Source organism: Phoenix dactylifera, unplaced genomic scaffold (genome assembly GCF_009389715.1).
Source record: "Phoenix dactylifera cultivar Barhee BC4 unplaced genomic scaffold, palm_55x_up_171113_PBpolish2nd_filt_p 000139F, whole genome shotgun sequence".
NCBI classification, from domain to species: Eukaryota; Viridiplantae; Streptophyta; class Magnoliopsida; order Arecales; family Arecaceae; genus Phoenix; species Phoenix dactylifera.
This window is the reverse complement of record NW_024067695.1, coordinates 469151-485368: the sequence shown is the minus strand read 5'-3', so window position 1 is coordinate 485368 and position 16218 is coordinate 469151. Positions and strand designations below refer to the sequence as shown.

Below are 16218 nucleotides of genomic sequence, written 5' to 3'. Positions count from 1 at the left end.
ATTTTCTCTTCCCTCCTAAAACTCCCAAATAAGAGGAGAGGAAAGTCTATTCTATTCCTTTCTTTTCTTTTCCCTCCTCATTAAATTTTTTTTCTTTTTTTTTTCTCCCCAAAACTCTCAAACGGAGGGTTAAGGAGCACAGAATAGAGTTCCAGGCTACCGAGCAGAGTCACCAAATTTTGCAACCAGGGAACTGAAACTCGAGTCCATATTTCCATGGCCTTGGGCCTGTTTGGTGGAGCATTAAGGTGATCCTCAGCAGTCCATGAAATGGCAGAGAGCTCTTATCAGTAGAACTCGTCTTCTTTCGAAATAAGGGTTGATCGCATTCTCGCCAGATAGAGGGGCAAGCTGCCATTGCAAGTCGCCCCCATGCCCTTCTCAAAATCGCTGGGGTTCGACGTCTCCTCCATTCTATCCACAGTGCAAGCAGTGACGAAGCTCTTCCCTTGATCTTTGTACAGCATCTGACGGTAGCCCACATACGCTTTGAAGATTAACAATGGAGAAGCACATCTCTTGTGTGTAATCGCCTTTTTGATTGGCAACCAATTAAATATACGGTTGTATATATATACTTATTCCAAGAAGCGTGACAATAAAGATCGATTTGAGATTAAATTGATTATAAAACAGGTCAAGTTTGAGCTATCACCAAACATGGAGCATATACCTCCCAAATTACATCGGTATGCAGTGATTCAAGAGCAGTCATACAGCATAAAGCATGTCGAGTAATGATGCTGAAAGGTTACTCACCCTTCAACCAAGTGGGAAATCAATGGATTGAGTCTAGTCAAGGCATGCATAAGATTTAAAATACAGCTAACCTTATCCTAATCTTCAGACTTACATAGTCTTGCAATTATAGCATGTTATGTATTTTAACTTTCAAGAAATGCTATTTACATATATACCCGCCGAGTCTTTTTGTTTTTGCAAGAATACCCGTCTCATCCATTTTATATCGATACCTCTGAAAAATTTATAAAAATTATAGCTCTAGTTTTAGAATATTAGTATAAAAGCATAATTGTATTCTTTGATACGTAGAAAAATAATTTTAACAGCATTCGTTTAAAATTTTAGTAGAAGTGGTACCAGTGCAAAAACAAGATGAATATATATATATAAATAGTGATTGTTCAAGGATAAAAGTAGAATATATCATATATATATATATATATATATATATATATATATATATATATATATATTATGAAATACGTGTAATGGTCGGTTAAAGAAGTGCCAACCAACTAGATTCACTATTTAGATGTGGACATTATTAGATGCGGAACATAACTGAACATCTCTTCTCGATCCCAGTAATAATTTCCTTCGAGCCAAAGCTTTCTTTTGCATGATTCTATCTGCGTACACAATACCCAGCCAAGCTGCTTTTGAGTTTTGATTGCTTGCCGACCACCAATGTCGTGATAAGCTCAAATTTTAATATGTACACCTTCGATAGGATATACATATACCTTTGTAAAGATCACGCGGCCTCAGTTCTGCCACGTAATTCACAAAAGCAGCAAATTTTATCATTTAAAAAATTAATAATAAACAAAATCACCGGGCGATTAAACCCGGTCCGGTCCCGCCGTACCCGACGGTTCGGCCCCTTCCGCCGTGGATCCGGACTTCGAACCTCCGGCTCCGCCTCCGCCAACGCCGTCGAGCGAATCTCGGGCGGCGGGGAACACCCGCTTGCTCGACCCCTCCGCTGCCTCCCCCTCCCCCCTCCTCATCCCGGAGAACGTCCTCAAGAAGAATCCCCATCGGCCCGACCTCCCCGCCCGCCCGCTCCGCCACAACCGCCCCACGCCGCCGCGATTCCCCCTCCTCGATCCCGCATCGCCGGCGCGCGGGTACTCTGCGACGCTAGCTGCCCGCCGGAGCCTCCCGGCGGCCTCCAGCTCCCGCTGCACGTGCTCCGGTAGCCGGAGCGTGTACCGGTCGTGCTCCCCCTCCGCCGCCCGCCCCTCCGAGTTCCACCGCCGGAACCCTCCCGCTGGCGGCTTCGGCCTCGCGGTGGGACCCAGATCCGTCCCCTCCGCCTTCCGTTCCTCCCCCTCGACGTCGATCGCCACGTGATCCGGCGGAACCGGGGCGCCAGCGTCGCCGGCGGCGTCGGTCTCGGGCTCCGCCTCTGCCTCGACCGGCGCGGCGGGGTCGGCGAGGTTGGAGCGGCAGACGGGGCAGGTGACGTGGGAGGCTAGCCAGGCGTCGATGCAGTCGCGGTGGAACACGTGGCAGCATTTGGGAAGCAGTCGGAGGGTATCGTCGTCCGAGAACTCGGACAGGCACACCGCGCACTCCAGCGCGCCGACCTTCCCGCCCTTGACCTTCTTCACCGCCGCGTACTCCATGGTCGGGAACGTCTCCAGCACCGCGGGGTCGAGCCCCCGCTCGGCTCCCCTCCCGCCGCCAACGGCGCCGCCGGGCGCGGCGGCGGTGAGGGCGGAGATGGCGGAGTGGTCGCCGGCGCAGCGGCGGATGTAGACGGCGAAGAAGCCCATGAAGAAGAAAGCGCAGATGAAGACGACGATGAGGATCACTAAAGAAGGATTGAAGCTGGTCTTGTAGGTACCGTCGGAGGTGGACACCGACGGTTGGGCGTCGGCGCACAGGGGGGCGACCAGAAGCAATACCACTACGATTGGAAGCATCGGACGGAAGTCGAATGGTGGGCCACCAGTGGGCACATCGATCGAACGACTGTGATTGGTCTCCATTGGAGTTGTGTTTGTAGTTTAGCAGGCGATGGCGCGGGAAGAGGGGGATAGTTATATGGGCGGGCGGTGGCGTGGAGGTTAGCAAAGAAGAAGGTTGCAGTCAAGAGCTGGCTTGCCTCGCCCGTTTGACTTCAAAGGATGACACGTGGACGTCTGGCGAGCCCTACGTTATTGTATTTACTTGGTCAGAAGCTGAGAATTCTAGTCCTTCTAGAAGGGAGCTGGGGGGAGCAATGAGGGGGGATGGGATTTGTTCTGGAGGGCGTCTTTTTCCGGTCATCGATGGAGAGGTTACCCGGCTGGCTCAGGCTCTTTGACAACAATCTCGTCTTGTTAAGGAAAAATTGAGAATCTTGAGTATTGCTGCAACTTCCAGTCTACTTCTTGGTCAATTTTTTATCATCGATCAAAGTCTGGAACTGTAAGAAAGGTAAGTGGTTGTCATGCCGTAGGATGTGGTGCGCAAGGGAGGGTTGACCGGAAGCTCTTTTTTTTCTTTTTTTCGTTTCCTTCTCTCTTTCTTCATGATTTACCTCATGGTGGCAATAGCAAATTCTTCGATGCTGAAAACAGTATTAAATATTTCTAGGTTGTTATGTCATCATTATTTGAAATAAATGAACTAATATGCATGTTGTCAAACCTGGGCGGCGTCATTGCTTCGGTGGGGTACGTGCTTTCTATCCTAAACAAACCCTCGTGATGACAGCAAGAAATGGAGTATTACAAAAAAAAAAAAAAAAAAAAAAAGACAACAAGGGATGGAGTAGATCGGCTCCTCTTCAATCCCATAACACCATGATGAGAATTATGATAAGGTAGGCTCATGGCTAATTAATTCCATGTCGGAAGTTGCATGACATTTTCCCGTGAAACGTCGAGGTAATGCACTAAACTCTTTATATAATGTATTTATAATGTAACTGTTTTAGAAGCCAACCTAGTTATCTACTTCCACAAGTGATCAAATTCCTTACTCTACCAACTTGGCATGTTCCATTTTAAGTAAATATTTTAGTTCAATTCTTAATTTCTTTGAGGGAAACACATGAGAGAAGCAAACCAATCATGATTGTATCTGTTACACTTTATTAATAAATTAAGGCAAAAACATTAGTTGCATAGGGATGACGTATACCCAGTGTATATAAAATGCAAACAGAATTGTGGATTCATTTCCTAGATTGATCTTTTATGTTATCTATGCAGTGACGATCGATAATCCTGTTAGGTTGGTGTCAATCTCCTTGATGTGCTACACTCAACCATCAAGAATTTTGAATGGAAAGTGCCGGCTTAGTAAATTTCTTGGCAGTTGGACTAAGTCACCTATAATTGAATTTCCCATTTAGTAGGATTTGAACGTTAGAGGTATTTAGAGGAGGGAAACCATGCTGTATAGCTCATTGCCTCAAATCCTTCTTTTAAGAGAGTTAGCGTGTTCTAAATTTGACTATCCTTTATTGACTAGTATGATAGATTGAGCTTTCACTAAATTGTTTGCAAGACTTATACTTTTTTATTATTTAGAATCTAAGTGTTCCCGAGGAATGTTTAGTGAGCAAGACCTACCACATAGAAAAATAGTTTGTACACTAAAATTATTGAAGGCCATAACTTAGGGGTTCTTCTTCTTCTTTTTTTCCCCTCTTCTAATTTAGTTTCGGGATAAGATTTATGACATGGTAACTAGCATTTACATTTAGTTGGGTTGAAATGACCCAAATTCGAGATTATTTAGGTTTTTGGAATGTTGATTGGGGCATAACTCTTTATACATAGAAAATTTAGTGAAATAACAAAATCCAGTGTTAATGTAGAAGTTGAGATTTAAATACTTATTTTTTGTAATTTTATTTTTTCTAGGTTTAAAAAAATTTGACATCTTGGAATAGAAAAAAGTTCAATTTACAAATGAAAGATGACTTTACTGGCATAAATAGAGACTATATATCATCATTATACATTACATTTTGAAAATAAAAAAGGATAAAAACTCTATTTTCAACTTTTTTATGAAATACATTTCTTTTTGAGATTTGAGCTGTGCGAATTGAAAGAAACAATTTTTTCTCCCATCAAATGGATGAGCATCCATACATGATTATTATGTAGCAAAATTGCATATTGAAATAAATTCCACATTTAATTAACTCCGTCGGAATAAAGTATTGAAAGTCGGATAATGTTTCGTTCTTATTGTTTTTTATATTATATTAGAATAAAAGTTGAGCGCGCCTTACAATTTTGAAATTTCTCCCCCTCCCCTGCCACAGTTTTTTGTAAATTTACAAATTATTTCTGCAGAAAAAATTATCTACTTAAATTTCCCATGTAATAGCCAATCTTTTGTAGTATCTTGACATTATCTTTGTTTTTTTTTTTTTGAAAAAAAAAGTGAACATGCCCCATCAAAATTTATTGAAATTAATAAATTACAATAAGGCAGGCCTAAATCCTAGTCATCAATATAAGCTCATGGTGACTTTCTAAAACAATTAGCTAATATAGGGCTGAAGTCAGATCAGCTACGAATCGGATACTAGTATATCTATATTCATGTTTGTTTTGTTTGATGAATATAGATATAGATACAGATATTAGTTAGATACAAAAATTTATATCTATATTTATTTTAAATGGATACGAATACAAATCAGCTATCGAAAGTCTGGATATAAATATGGATACAAATCGGATAATTAAACTTTATGACTACAGCATCAAAAATATTACTAAGTCAATGATCAATCAAATTAATAGCATTCTTGTCATGCCCCGAATTCGGATCATGACACGACCGTACTATTGCAAAGTTAAGCATACAATAACACGCAACCACTTTAAAACTTCAAATCAATTATGAACAACTATATTTTGAATGTCATCAAATGTTTCATCAGTAAAGATTGATTACAAAGTATCTAAAATAGCAACATTTAATATTTCATTTTATCCCTATAACCCTGAAGCATGTTGCATTTCTTGCTTTTAGCATCTCCTATTCCTCTGTAAGAATATAAATTAACTGGGTGTGAGCTATAAAGCTCAGTAAGTAACCATGCATCATCTTATCAGATCAAGCACAATATTTTTCATATTAATACATTATTTTAAGAAACTAACGGTTGTAACAAAGAAAGCATTTTCTATAATCAAATCAGACGTAAACCTTTTGTCTTTATTCCATGCTTTAAAATCCGTACTCATCATTATTCTTACTTTGAAAGCCGTATTTATCATTATTCATGCTTTGAAATATGTACTGTTATTATTCATGCTTTGAAATCTATGCTTGTAATAAAGTAAACATTTCATATAATCCAACCAGTCATAAAACTATGCAAGTGCATTCATGCAATTTCATAAATATGATTATGCATCATAAAACTTTTGCTATTATTCCATACTATGAAATTCATACTCTCATATGGTAGTGTAGCTATGGCCGCTCTTATTCCAACGGCAAGACCTTTACCACTGCAGGGTCATCTTCCAGTTACTATTACCCACTGACGGGAGTCATAAAGCTAAGTTACTTTTATCCACTGGCGGGGGTCATATGCCTAGTTACTGTTACCCACTGGCGGGGGTCGTGCATAGCGATCTGAGAGTTCTTAAAACATATCATGCTTTTCATAAATCTTTTCTCATAGATACATTGGAAAGTGAATAATGGCATCATGCTAAATAAAACTCATGATCATGCTGCAAACTTTATTTTTCTATGCATCTTTCTACATCATCATAATCATGTGTATATAATATAATAATATTCATGATCCAAAATCATGTAATCATTTGCTAACACATGCTTGATCCTAATTTTGTGAAAACATAAATAATCATATACAATTTCATAATCGAGTAGTCACAAGTATTTGATAAAACATAAGATTATATCAGGGTTACTTTTTCCACAATTCATATACACCATTCCAATTGCATAAATAATACTTTTTCATCTTATAAAATGTGATACATGATTCATAATAAAATTAAGACAGGTTACTTGCCTAATTTGCTCACCAAATGCTAATTCTCCAATATCTAGCAAGATCATCAAATTACTTGTTAATTGCACGTTCAACTTCATTTAATTTACATTCTTTCTTAATTTACCCGTTTACAATCCATTTATAGGACTCAATTTCATTCTTAGGTCTCTAACCTACTTCAATTTCTGATTTAGGTCTACTCAAATCCTCAATTTGGGTCTGACCCAATGTCTGATTTCAGTCTAAATAATTTTCTGGTACATGTCTGACCTAAATATCTGGTTCAGGTCTGAGCCAATTGCATACTGGTTCAGATCTGACCCAATTCCTGGTTCAGATCTAGGTCAATTACATACTAGTTCAGATCTAACCCAATCACTAGTTCAGGTCTGGGTCAATTACATATTGGTCCAGATCTGAACCAATTTCTGGTTCAGGTCTGGGTCAATTGCATACTGGTCCAGATCTGACCCAATTACTGGTTCAGGTCTGGGTCAATTATATATTGGTTCAGTAAATTTTGGGTTTAAGATTATTGGACTTGGACCAGGGCCTAGCCCGGCCTCGGGCTTCTAAAGCCAAATTTATTTGAAGCCCACCGCGGAATCGGGCCCAATTCGGCCCACAACCATTTTTATTTATTTTTCTTTCTTCTTTTCTTTTCCTTCTTTTCTTCCTTTTCTTTTCTTTTCTTCATTTTCTTTTCTTTTCCTCCTTTTCTTTTCTTCCTTCTCCTCCCTTCCCGAACCTTCTTCTCCTTCCTTCTTTTTCCCTTCCCGATCTCCTCCTCCTCTTCTCCTCCTCCTCTTCTCCTCCTCCCATGAAGCTAGGAGGCGAGCTCGGAAGGGGCGCTCGGGAGGAGCCGGGTCCGAGGTCGGTGGTGTCGGCAGCCGGCCAACGCCGCCCGCGGTTTAGCCTGTAGCGGCCGACCTCCCTTCCTCTTCGTCTTCCATTTCTTATCCCTCTCTAGTGAAGGGGGGTTTACCTTCCCCATGGACAAGGAGAAGCCGGCCGAAGCCGGTGGTGCACGCCGGTCTGCGGCCAAGCTAGCGGCGCCCGCATGGCGCACGGCTGGCCTTGCGGCCGATGCCTGTGGTCGACCCGACGACGCTCGCAGTGCCCCGAATCGGCAACGTCCACGGCCGGAGGATAGAGATCCTCTTCTTCTTCTTCCTCTCCGATATCCTCCGGCTGAGATGAAGCCGGTTCCATCCATGGGAACCGGATTTCACTCGAGCTGAGGACCCTTCCATGAATAGGATTTTTAGATATAAGGTTTTGAAGGAAGGGAAAGCCATAATCGAGTGGAAGAGAAAGGGCTCTTCGGCATGGCCAACCATGGCCTTCGATCGACCGAGCCAATGTGGGATCACGGCCACTCACGGGTGAGATCTTCCCCCTCCCTCCACTACATCTTATTCCTACCCTTCTTCTCTTATTTTCATTTTGATTATTTCACTAGATTGACCGAATGTAACTCATGAACATTGGTGATAAGAAATTTACCTAGCTTTGAGGAGCTGTGAATCCTTTCCGGCGAGCTACTGTGTCTCCTTCGGCGGCTCAGTTGCGGTGCCGAGCTGGGGGTGTCTCCTCCTCCGTCGCTCCCGATCCAGTTCCTTGTAGCAGAAGAAAGAGTGAGTGAGAGGCAGTGAGAGGTGAGGGATGAAGCATCCCTGGAAAGAGTCCTTGGATTCTTATAGCTCTCGGTGGGGAGGAAGAAGAGTGGTGGTGATCGTGACTGTCAGGCGGTTGTAACCGTCTCAGCTGGCGATTACCGCCTCTGGGTCTCCAGATAGGCCGGCTATGTTGGGCTTGGCCCATTAGCTTGCTGCCGGCTGGCTACACATATGGTCCTTACAAGTCTCCAAGAGGGTGAGCGTTTGGGTGCTGCAAGAAAAAGCACGGGCCCATTACGACCGAGTCGATTCAAAACGTTTGACTCGTACTTAATCGGGGTAAACCAAAAGAAGTCAACGGTTTTGCCGCAGTTTTTTTTTTTCTTTTCTAAGCGAGTAATTCATACAACACGTATAAAAAAAAATCTAATAAAATTAAAAAAATATAATATCGTGGAGATTCCGAGACAGCTCTCTATCCTAAAGCTCACAAGGTGCTTACTGTCGTGGTTGGCCACAGGATGGAGCTTTCAGTAGCCTGCCTCAAGTCACAAGCTGACAGTATGGGCTAGGGGGCCAATTGGGCTTCAGGCCTACTTAATATCATCTTCCACTTGTTGTAGGTGGGCTTGGGGCATTTCCGTTCCACTCAAAGAATAAGGCTTACTTAACAGAAATTACTCATCAGATGCTTGGAAGGTAACACTATATCAAGTTTCAAATGTGAAGGAAAGGTTCAACCATTTGGTTATTGTGTATACTGCAACAGGGAGGTGGCAATGGATTGGGTTGAAGCAGGTTCCACTCAGAAAAACTCCCTACCTTTAGCCGACTCATTTACACTTGGGTTACAAAATGTAGACCCATACTTAGTCCCATTTATTTTACATAAACCTGGATCATGTATCCGCCAACCCACTATCCCATTCAAATTTTCACTCATCAATTATTTAATATATAAAGCAAAACATAACACACAAATATCACTATATATATATATATATATATATATATATATATATATATATATATATATATATATATATAGTGATATTAAATTGGCAAGTAAACTTGGCAGGTATGGTCTCGCTCCAAATTCCAGCAGCAGCGCGCTAAACCGTACCGTCAGAAACTTGACAGATAAACTTGGCAGGTGCGGTCTCCCTTCAAACTTCAATAGTAGTGCACCAAACCGTACTGTTAGAAGCTTGGCGGGTAAACCTGGCAGGCTTGGTTTCACTCCAAATTCTAGCAGCAGCGCGTCAAATCGTACCGTCAGAAGCTTGGCGAAGAAGCAATGCATCAAATCGTACCGTCAGAAGCTTGGCGAGTGCGGTCTCATTCCAAACCCTAGCAGCAATGCATCAAATCGTACCGTCAGAAGCTTGGCGAAGATAAACTTGGCAGGTGTGGTCTCGCTCCAAGCCCAGCAGCTCCTACTCCTCTTTTTATCTAGTACATCAGTTTTTCGGTACATTCGTGATCCAGTTTTTATGGTTGATCAGCTTGCGGACGTCTTCACCAATGCTTCTCCTCCTAACATCTTTCGATCTCTTGTTTCCAAACTCAAGTTGATGCCTACTTTACTGCCTTGAGTTTGAGGAAGGATGTTAAAATCTATTGATTGATTGCTATTCTATATAAAGGCTACTCTAATACATTGTAACAGACAAACCGATATACAATTCTCTTATTTTCCTCTTATTCCCCAAATTTATTCAACAATAAGTATTGGAAGAATGTACAGGAAGAAGAGCAGAGTGCGAAACAAGCTCTGCTCTTCAGTTCGGACAAAAAGGAAGACCAAAAAAATCAAAGAAGGTAGAGACTCTGAGTGGGAAAGAAAGCAGAAAAAAACAGAACTTCAAAGCAGTGCTATGCACTTAGGAATGGGGTGTTTATAATGCTGCAATACCAGAGCCTTGTGCACCAATCTCTGACAGTATCGATCAGAGCCCATCACCTGAAATTTGAGAGAAAACCATCAACTTTGGCTGAGAAAAGTAGCCTCTCATTCCACGTGGTCCAGGAAACACGGGCACCATCAGACATCTGAGAGCATTATTCTGATATTCTGGATTTTTATCCAGGCTTTTCAAAATTCAGCCATAAAGTTATGATTGTGCAAGTTAAGACCATTCACTGAATAAAGATATACCCTCCGAGGCAACTGAAGCAATCCAATTAAGCATGCTTGTTAAGAAAGATCCAAGAGTTTCTTTCTCTCCAACAGACACAAGCAAAAGCGGCGAGCAACATCAAGATGACATGAGGATGTAGAACTCCAACGGAGGAACACACTGCCTTCCAAAGTAGTAGAGAAGTAGTGGCAAGTGGAGAAAAGATGATTAACCAAAGTTGCTCTGTTAAGAGTTTAAGCTTGGAGGTTCGACTAAATGTAGGTCATAAACTCCTTAGTGCACGAGGGAGTGTAGGTGTTTCGGAGGGATGTATCACTTTATTTATGGCTTTGGTTTAATTATGGCAGCTCATCAATAGGAGAGTTTCCCTCGTTGTTATCTTCCAATATAATTGAAAGAACGCAGCACATAACTAAATGCCATAACCTCATGGTTTGAGCATACTAGGCATGGCGACAACAGTTGAATAGTTTGCTGACTGTGATGGGAGAGTGCAGGAGGCGAGGATAAAGAGGGTCATATTTCACCCTTTTCCTTTATCTCCTTTTCAAGGAAAAAGTGTGCCTTTTAAAGGTATTGCCGCGGTTCTTTTATTATTTTATATTTTAAAAAGGTTTATGACAACGGCAAACTTGGAGTAGATAGAGCTCGGGGTAATTACACCACCAACAGCAACTCATAGTTTCAAAAACTCTACAAGTTTTCTGGAGTGTTCCCAATAGCCAAAGAGTCCTCAGAAGAGAGCAAAGCCATGAACTCGGAACTTGGCTGCAACTCTGTCGATTCTGGCACAAACTTGACATCAGAACAACTTAGGCTGTTACATGTCAGGTATAATTGTTGTAGCTGCTAAACTTAGAAGGAGTTTTTTTTTTTTTTTGTGAGTTCTAAGGAAGACTCAGAAGGAGCAAAATTATTGATCCGACCAATGCAAATAGACGTTGCATAATAAGCTTATTCAGTGACATGTCAGGAAAGATTACTCTAGGTGCTTAACCCAGTATTTGGTAGAATAGTCACAAATCATATCATCATCTTGATGGCATGGCCTAATTACCTGTAAATTGAGGGGTGACCAGGCAAAGTTGCAGCAAACTCGCCTAGTCTATTTTTGAGCTAAAATGGAGCCACCGATCAATGAACAGCTGCATTCAAGGGATTGGTTAAGACTTAAGACCCATAGGACTCTTATACCTGCCATGAATTAGTGAATCTAATGGTTGAAATATTTATTTGTTGGTATGATTTAGCCATAGTCTAACTGAAACTCGAGCCTACTTAGGTTCATCTTAAAGCTGTCTTGAAGGACACATTGTGGCAGTGGAGCTAAAGATTTTTGTGGGGGTCGCCAGCTCATGCCTTGAAGATCCAAACACTGGCTATGTAGGATTGGGACGATCTCGCGATTCCTCCTGCAAAATCCAATAATGGATCATAATAATTTAGACCGGAATGCTTAATTTGCAGTGGATTGATGGGGACTTCACCCCACATGCTCCTTCAGAATCTAGTATATGCGACAACCCTCATCAATCAAATACCCTATGGGCGGCCTAGTTTCATAGCGGCAGGACTCCATCCCTTCCTCCCATTCTGTGGACCCCAATGAGACAAGCATATTCGTGCCTTGTTAACCTTATAGAACTGGCCAAACAAGTAGGAATCAAATTGTAGCTCTGGTAGATAGAGAGATGCATCATTCTGTTTTCCCTCTTCTTTTTTTTTTTTAAATTTATTTATTCAGGATATGTCATACTTCTTCCACATATTAAAGTAGATGGCTGCCATTTTAAGACGTGCATATCATAATCCTGAGCTGTTATTGGATTTGATCCAATTCTTGTGTGCCGGGGTAGATCCGTTGGGGCCCATTCTAAATGAGCACTTAGGGGCTTGAGCGAAGGCTTTGCTAAATTGTAAACCCTAACTGTACGTATAGATATAATATGTTGCTTAGGCTCCATAAAGGATGTAAATATTTTGCAATGCAAATATGTCTTGGCGAGTGTAAGCAACAAAAGTGCCATGCTAATAGGTCTTAAAGTAAACCATAAAAATCCTCGAAAGATTAGGGATAAATTATGCTTATATCTAGTAGTTCGAAAAACCTACGTTTATTCTTCTAAGATTTATTTTTATCTAATGCTTTAACTCATAACTTAACATAATGGTAATCAAACCATTAACTTTAAATGAAACCTAAATGCCACATTACAAATTTTTAAAAATAACCAAAATAATCTTAAATGATATAGCAACCATTCAAGAACATAGAAAAATGTAAGCATTCTCCTCCCTATCAAAGGGCAATTTCAATTTTTTACATGGGATAAACGATTTCACGAAAACCGCTAATTTAATTGGATGTAAGTATAGATTTTATAAACTATATTGGATGTAAGTATAATAAACATAAATTTTAGGAGCAATTTTTGTAATGTACTCTAGATTTTGTTACTCAAATCTAGTTAGACCTCTACATCCCTTCAGTCAATTTGATTTTTAGACATTGTTTACCTGTTTTCAAACTTTTTTAGATAAGCTAAGCCTTAATCTGATCAGTCTAGCTAATTGTGTGAAACAGATTTTTTTTTTTCTTGTTGGATGTGGTAAGATGTAGCATTAGGGACTTTGAGGTCATAGATAACGTTTAGCATTCAACGAGCACTCAATATTCCCTTTAACAAGAAAACAAGAAAACAATCCTCTATCACAAGACTCACAATACCCGCACTAAGTATGATCACATGACTCAACAAGCTCAACAATATCTAGGATTAGGAACATGAAGCACAATCATTGGAGACCCGTCATGGCACATCCATCACATCCATCTGTGTCATCGGTCCACTCATTCCCATCAATGAACACAAAATAGGGTCATCTATAAGAATCACACAACTATCATTCTCCTTGGTGGTTGCAATGACTTAACAACTGGTCTAGATGCACATTCCTAGGGCACTAAATTCTCAAGGGCATAAGTGCTCTATGGGTACTTGTGTTCAATATTTGGAATATATGGTTGCATCCAAAACAACAAAATGATTTGGGTGGGTTGGAATATTTTGACAATTGGAAGGGGTTGTCTATAATTGGATTACTGCACCTTCTTCGGTCCTTTGAGATCCTATGTGAACTCCAATATCCCACCCAAATTTTGATTCAGTAGAAGAATATAAACATCTAAAATATAAGTTCACAAAAATATGTAAAAAATGTTATCGGATAATAAATTAAATAGCTTTTTTTTTTTCTTTAAAAAAAAGGAGAATTTAAACCAGGTTCCGGCTCGTCAAGTGCGTGGCCGAGGAGGGGAAGGTCAGAAAAGACGCGAGACCACGAGTCAAATCGGGTTCACACGTTGGGACGCTTCGCTTTATTGCTCGTCGCCATGCAAAATTCCAATTATGTTGCGAGTTTGGGACAAAATATGAATAGGAGGAAGTAAAGGGAGGACCATAAGAATATAACATTTTCTCATTTTGGCAAGGACAAACCATAACGTACGTCATTAATGGCTTCTTGGGGAGTTACGTAGCCTCTGCGTGATGGCTCCGTCACTGAATTGTGGGATGATGGGGGGAGTTCAACCGGTCCTAACAACTGCAGGAGCTACGAAAAATGCTAGATATCTTGTTTAGATGGATGATGATGTCATGAAGGTATACATTCGCATGATGTTATATTGACAAGCATGGATGAATAACTGCATTTTATTCTTTATGATATTTTTAAAAACCATTTTATATAAAATATTTAAAAATATAAATAGCTGCAGTATATTTCTATATTTGTATATAATTTTCTACTTACAAGTTCTTTAAAATATAGATAATATATTTTATGTTGCAATTAAAGAGTAATAGTAGCATTTAATTTATGTTTATTTTTTAACTCACCGATTAAACTGGGTCATGAAGACACAGCAAGACTTGGTTGGATTTGGTTCATTTTTGATACTAACTAGGCCATCTTGATTTTTATCTCGGTAGCCTTGATTTTTGACTCCAGTTGTCTCCCCGAGATTTCCACCTCTCTTCTCTATCTTCCTATTCTTATAGTTCTACCACCTGTGACTTAGTTCTCATAAGATTATATAAAAGTCATCTCTTTTTAGACCAGTAAAATCTAAACTATTAATTCTTAATGATTTTTTTGCTATTGCTAAGACTTCTTTAATTTTATGTTTTCTCTCTGTGAATTATCTATGTAACAGTACTTTATCCGTATCATTTATAGTTGGATTTTTTTAAGTACGTACCCTCCAAAATATTAAAATTTGCACGAATATTCTTTCAGAATTGATATTTGTATATATACCTTCATCAAATATGATGGTGTTCAAAATAGACCATCCAGCCCACAACAAAAATGGGCCCAATTTCGGCCCAATAGACACCAATGCTGATCATACGTATCCTCAGTCCGGCCTAGAATCAGCCCGACCTCAGACTCCACCGAAAGTTTCTTCGCCCTCCTTATTCGTCGACGCGCCCCGGCCAAGTTCGGGGTGCCCTCCTGCGCTCACCGACGCGCCCCGGCCAAGCTCGGGGTGCCCTCCTGCACTTACCGATGTGCCTCGGCCAAGCTTGGGGCGCTCTTCTGCATTCGCCAACGCGCCCCGGCCAAGCTAGGGGCGTCCGCCTTACTCGCCGAAGTGCCCGACCAAACTCAGGCGCCCTCTCCAAACAATGCACCCCGACCCTTGGGCTCGGGGCACTCCACTAAGCACACCACTAAACTCGGGATGCTAGGCTGACCTCAGCACCTGTCCAGCCTACCTCGCCGAACGCCCGATGTAGCCTCGACAAGCTAGGCCTCGCTAGCCACCGCACCCATATGCATGCATTCGCCCTGCTACGTGGCTGTACATCGTAACGTCGCTCCACCATGCTCCGATTACTGGCCCTGAACGGCCGGGGGCAACATCTTACTGTTCCCAAAGAACGGACTCCACTGCGCGTCATGAGCAAGCCCAAGCAGCGCGCTACTCTCACTCATGATGATAACGGGCCATACCCTGCTACGGCTGTCAACATCTCGCCATTCCCCAGAACAGACTCCACCGTGCGCTACAAATTAGCTCAGGCTGCGCACCACTGTCTCTCATAATGAGGACGGGCCATACCTCCGTCAACTAAGCGCTCCTATCAGGGCTATAAAAGCCCTCAACAGGTAATACCTAGGGGATTTTGGGCTGGATATACAAAACTCCACTCTACCTTGATCGTCGGAGGGCCCTCACCGGAAACACCGGTGAGGCTTTGTGTAGGTACACCATCCGCCGCAGGAGGTGGCTCTCCCCGTCTTCTTCTTTACTCCGGTAGCTCTCCCGACTCCTCCGGCATGGTCACCCTTGGGCCAAATTTGAATCACAACATTTCTGGCGTTAAAGAAAGGGCCTGAGTTGTGACCATGAGGTTAAAAAGTTATGAAGCTCCAAACGCATCGAGTAGCCAAGCGCCAGTGCCCGGCTACTCCCTTCAAAGTTCACCCCCTGCAGCACCCAAACCAGCGGATTAGATTTATCAGGTTCAGCCAGAACAGTTTGACTTGCTCACTCAACAAGTCTATGCTCTTACTGCGGTTGTTCAAAGCCTTCAGCCAGCAGGAGCCTCATCTTTCGCCGAGCTCGACAGGAAGATCGAGGAAGTGGGGCGATAAATCCAGATGTTTCGGGGACAAGTCGCAGAGCTCCACAAGGGGCACCACCGAT

General features: G+C 41.8%; 1 protein-coding gene across 1 annotated transcript; it reads right to left on the bottom strand.

Annotated features, from left to right (window-relative positions):
• Positions 1-1240: 1240 nt before the first annotated feature.
• On the bottom strand, positions 1241-3361 carry LOC103717978 (E3 ubiquitin-protein ligase Os03g0188200-like). The gene has a single exon (XM_008806574.4). It carries the CDS (start codon positions 2739-2741, stop codon positions 1587-1589), a length of 1155 nt encoding a protein of 384 aa, XP_008804796.2. The 5' UTR covers positions 2742-3361; the 3' UTR covers positions 1241-1586.
• Between the last annotated feature and the right edge of the window lie 12857 nt (positions 3362-16218).

What these genes read in the sequence shown, in the direction of transcription:
- LOC103717978 (XM_008806574.4), bottom strand. Translation starts at nt 2,741, where the DNA reads ATGGAGACCAATCACAGTCGTTCGATCGATGTGCCCACTGGTGGCCCA.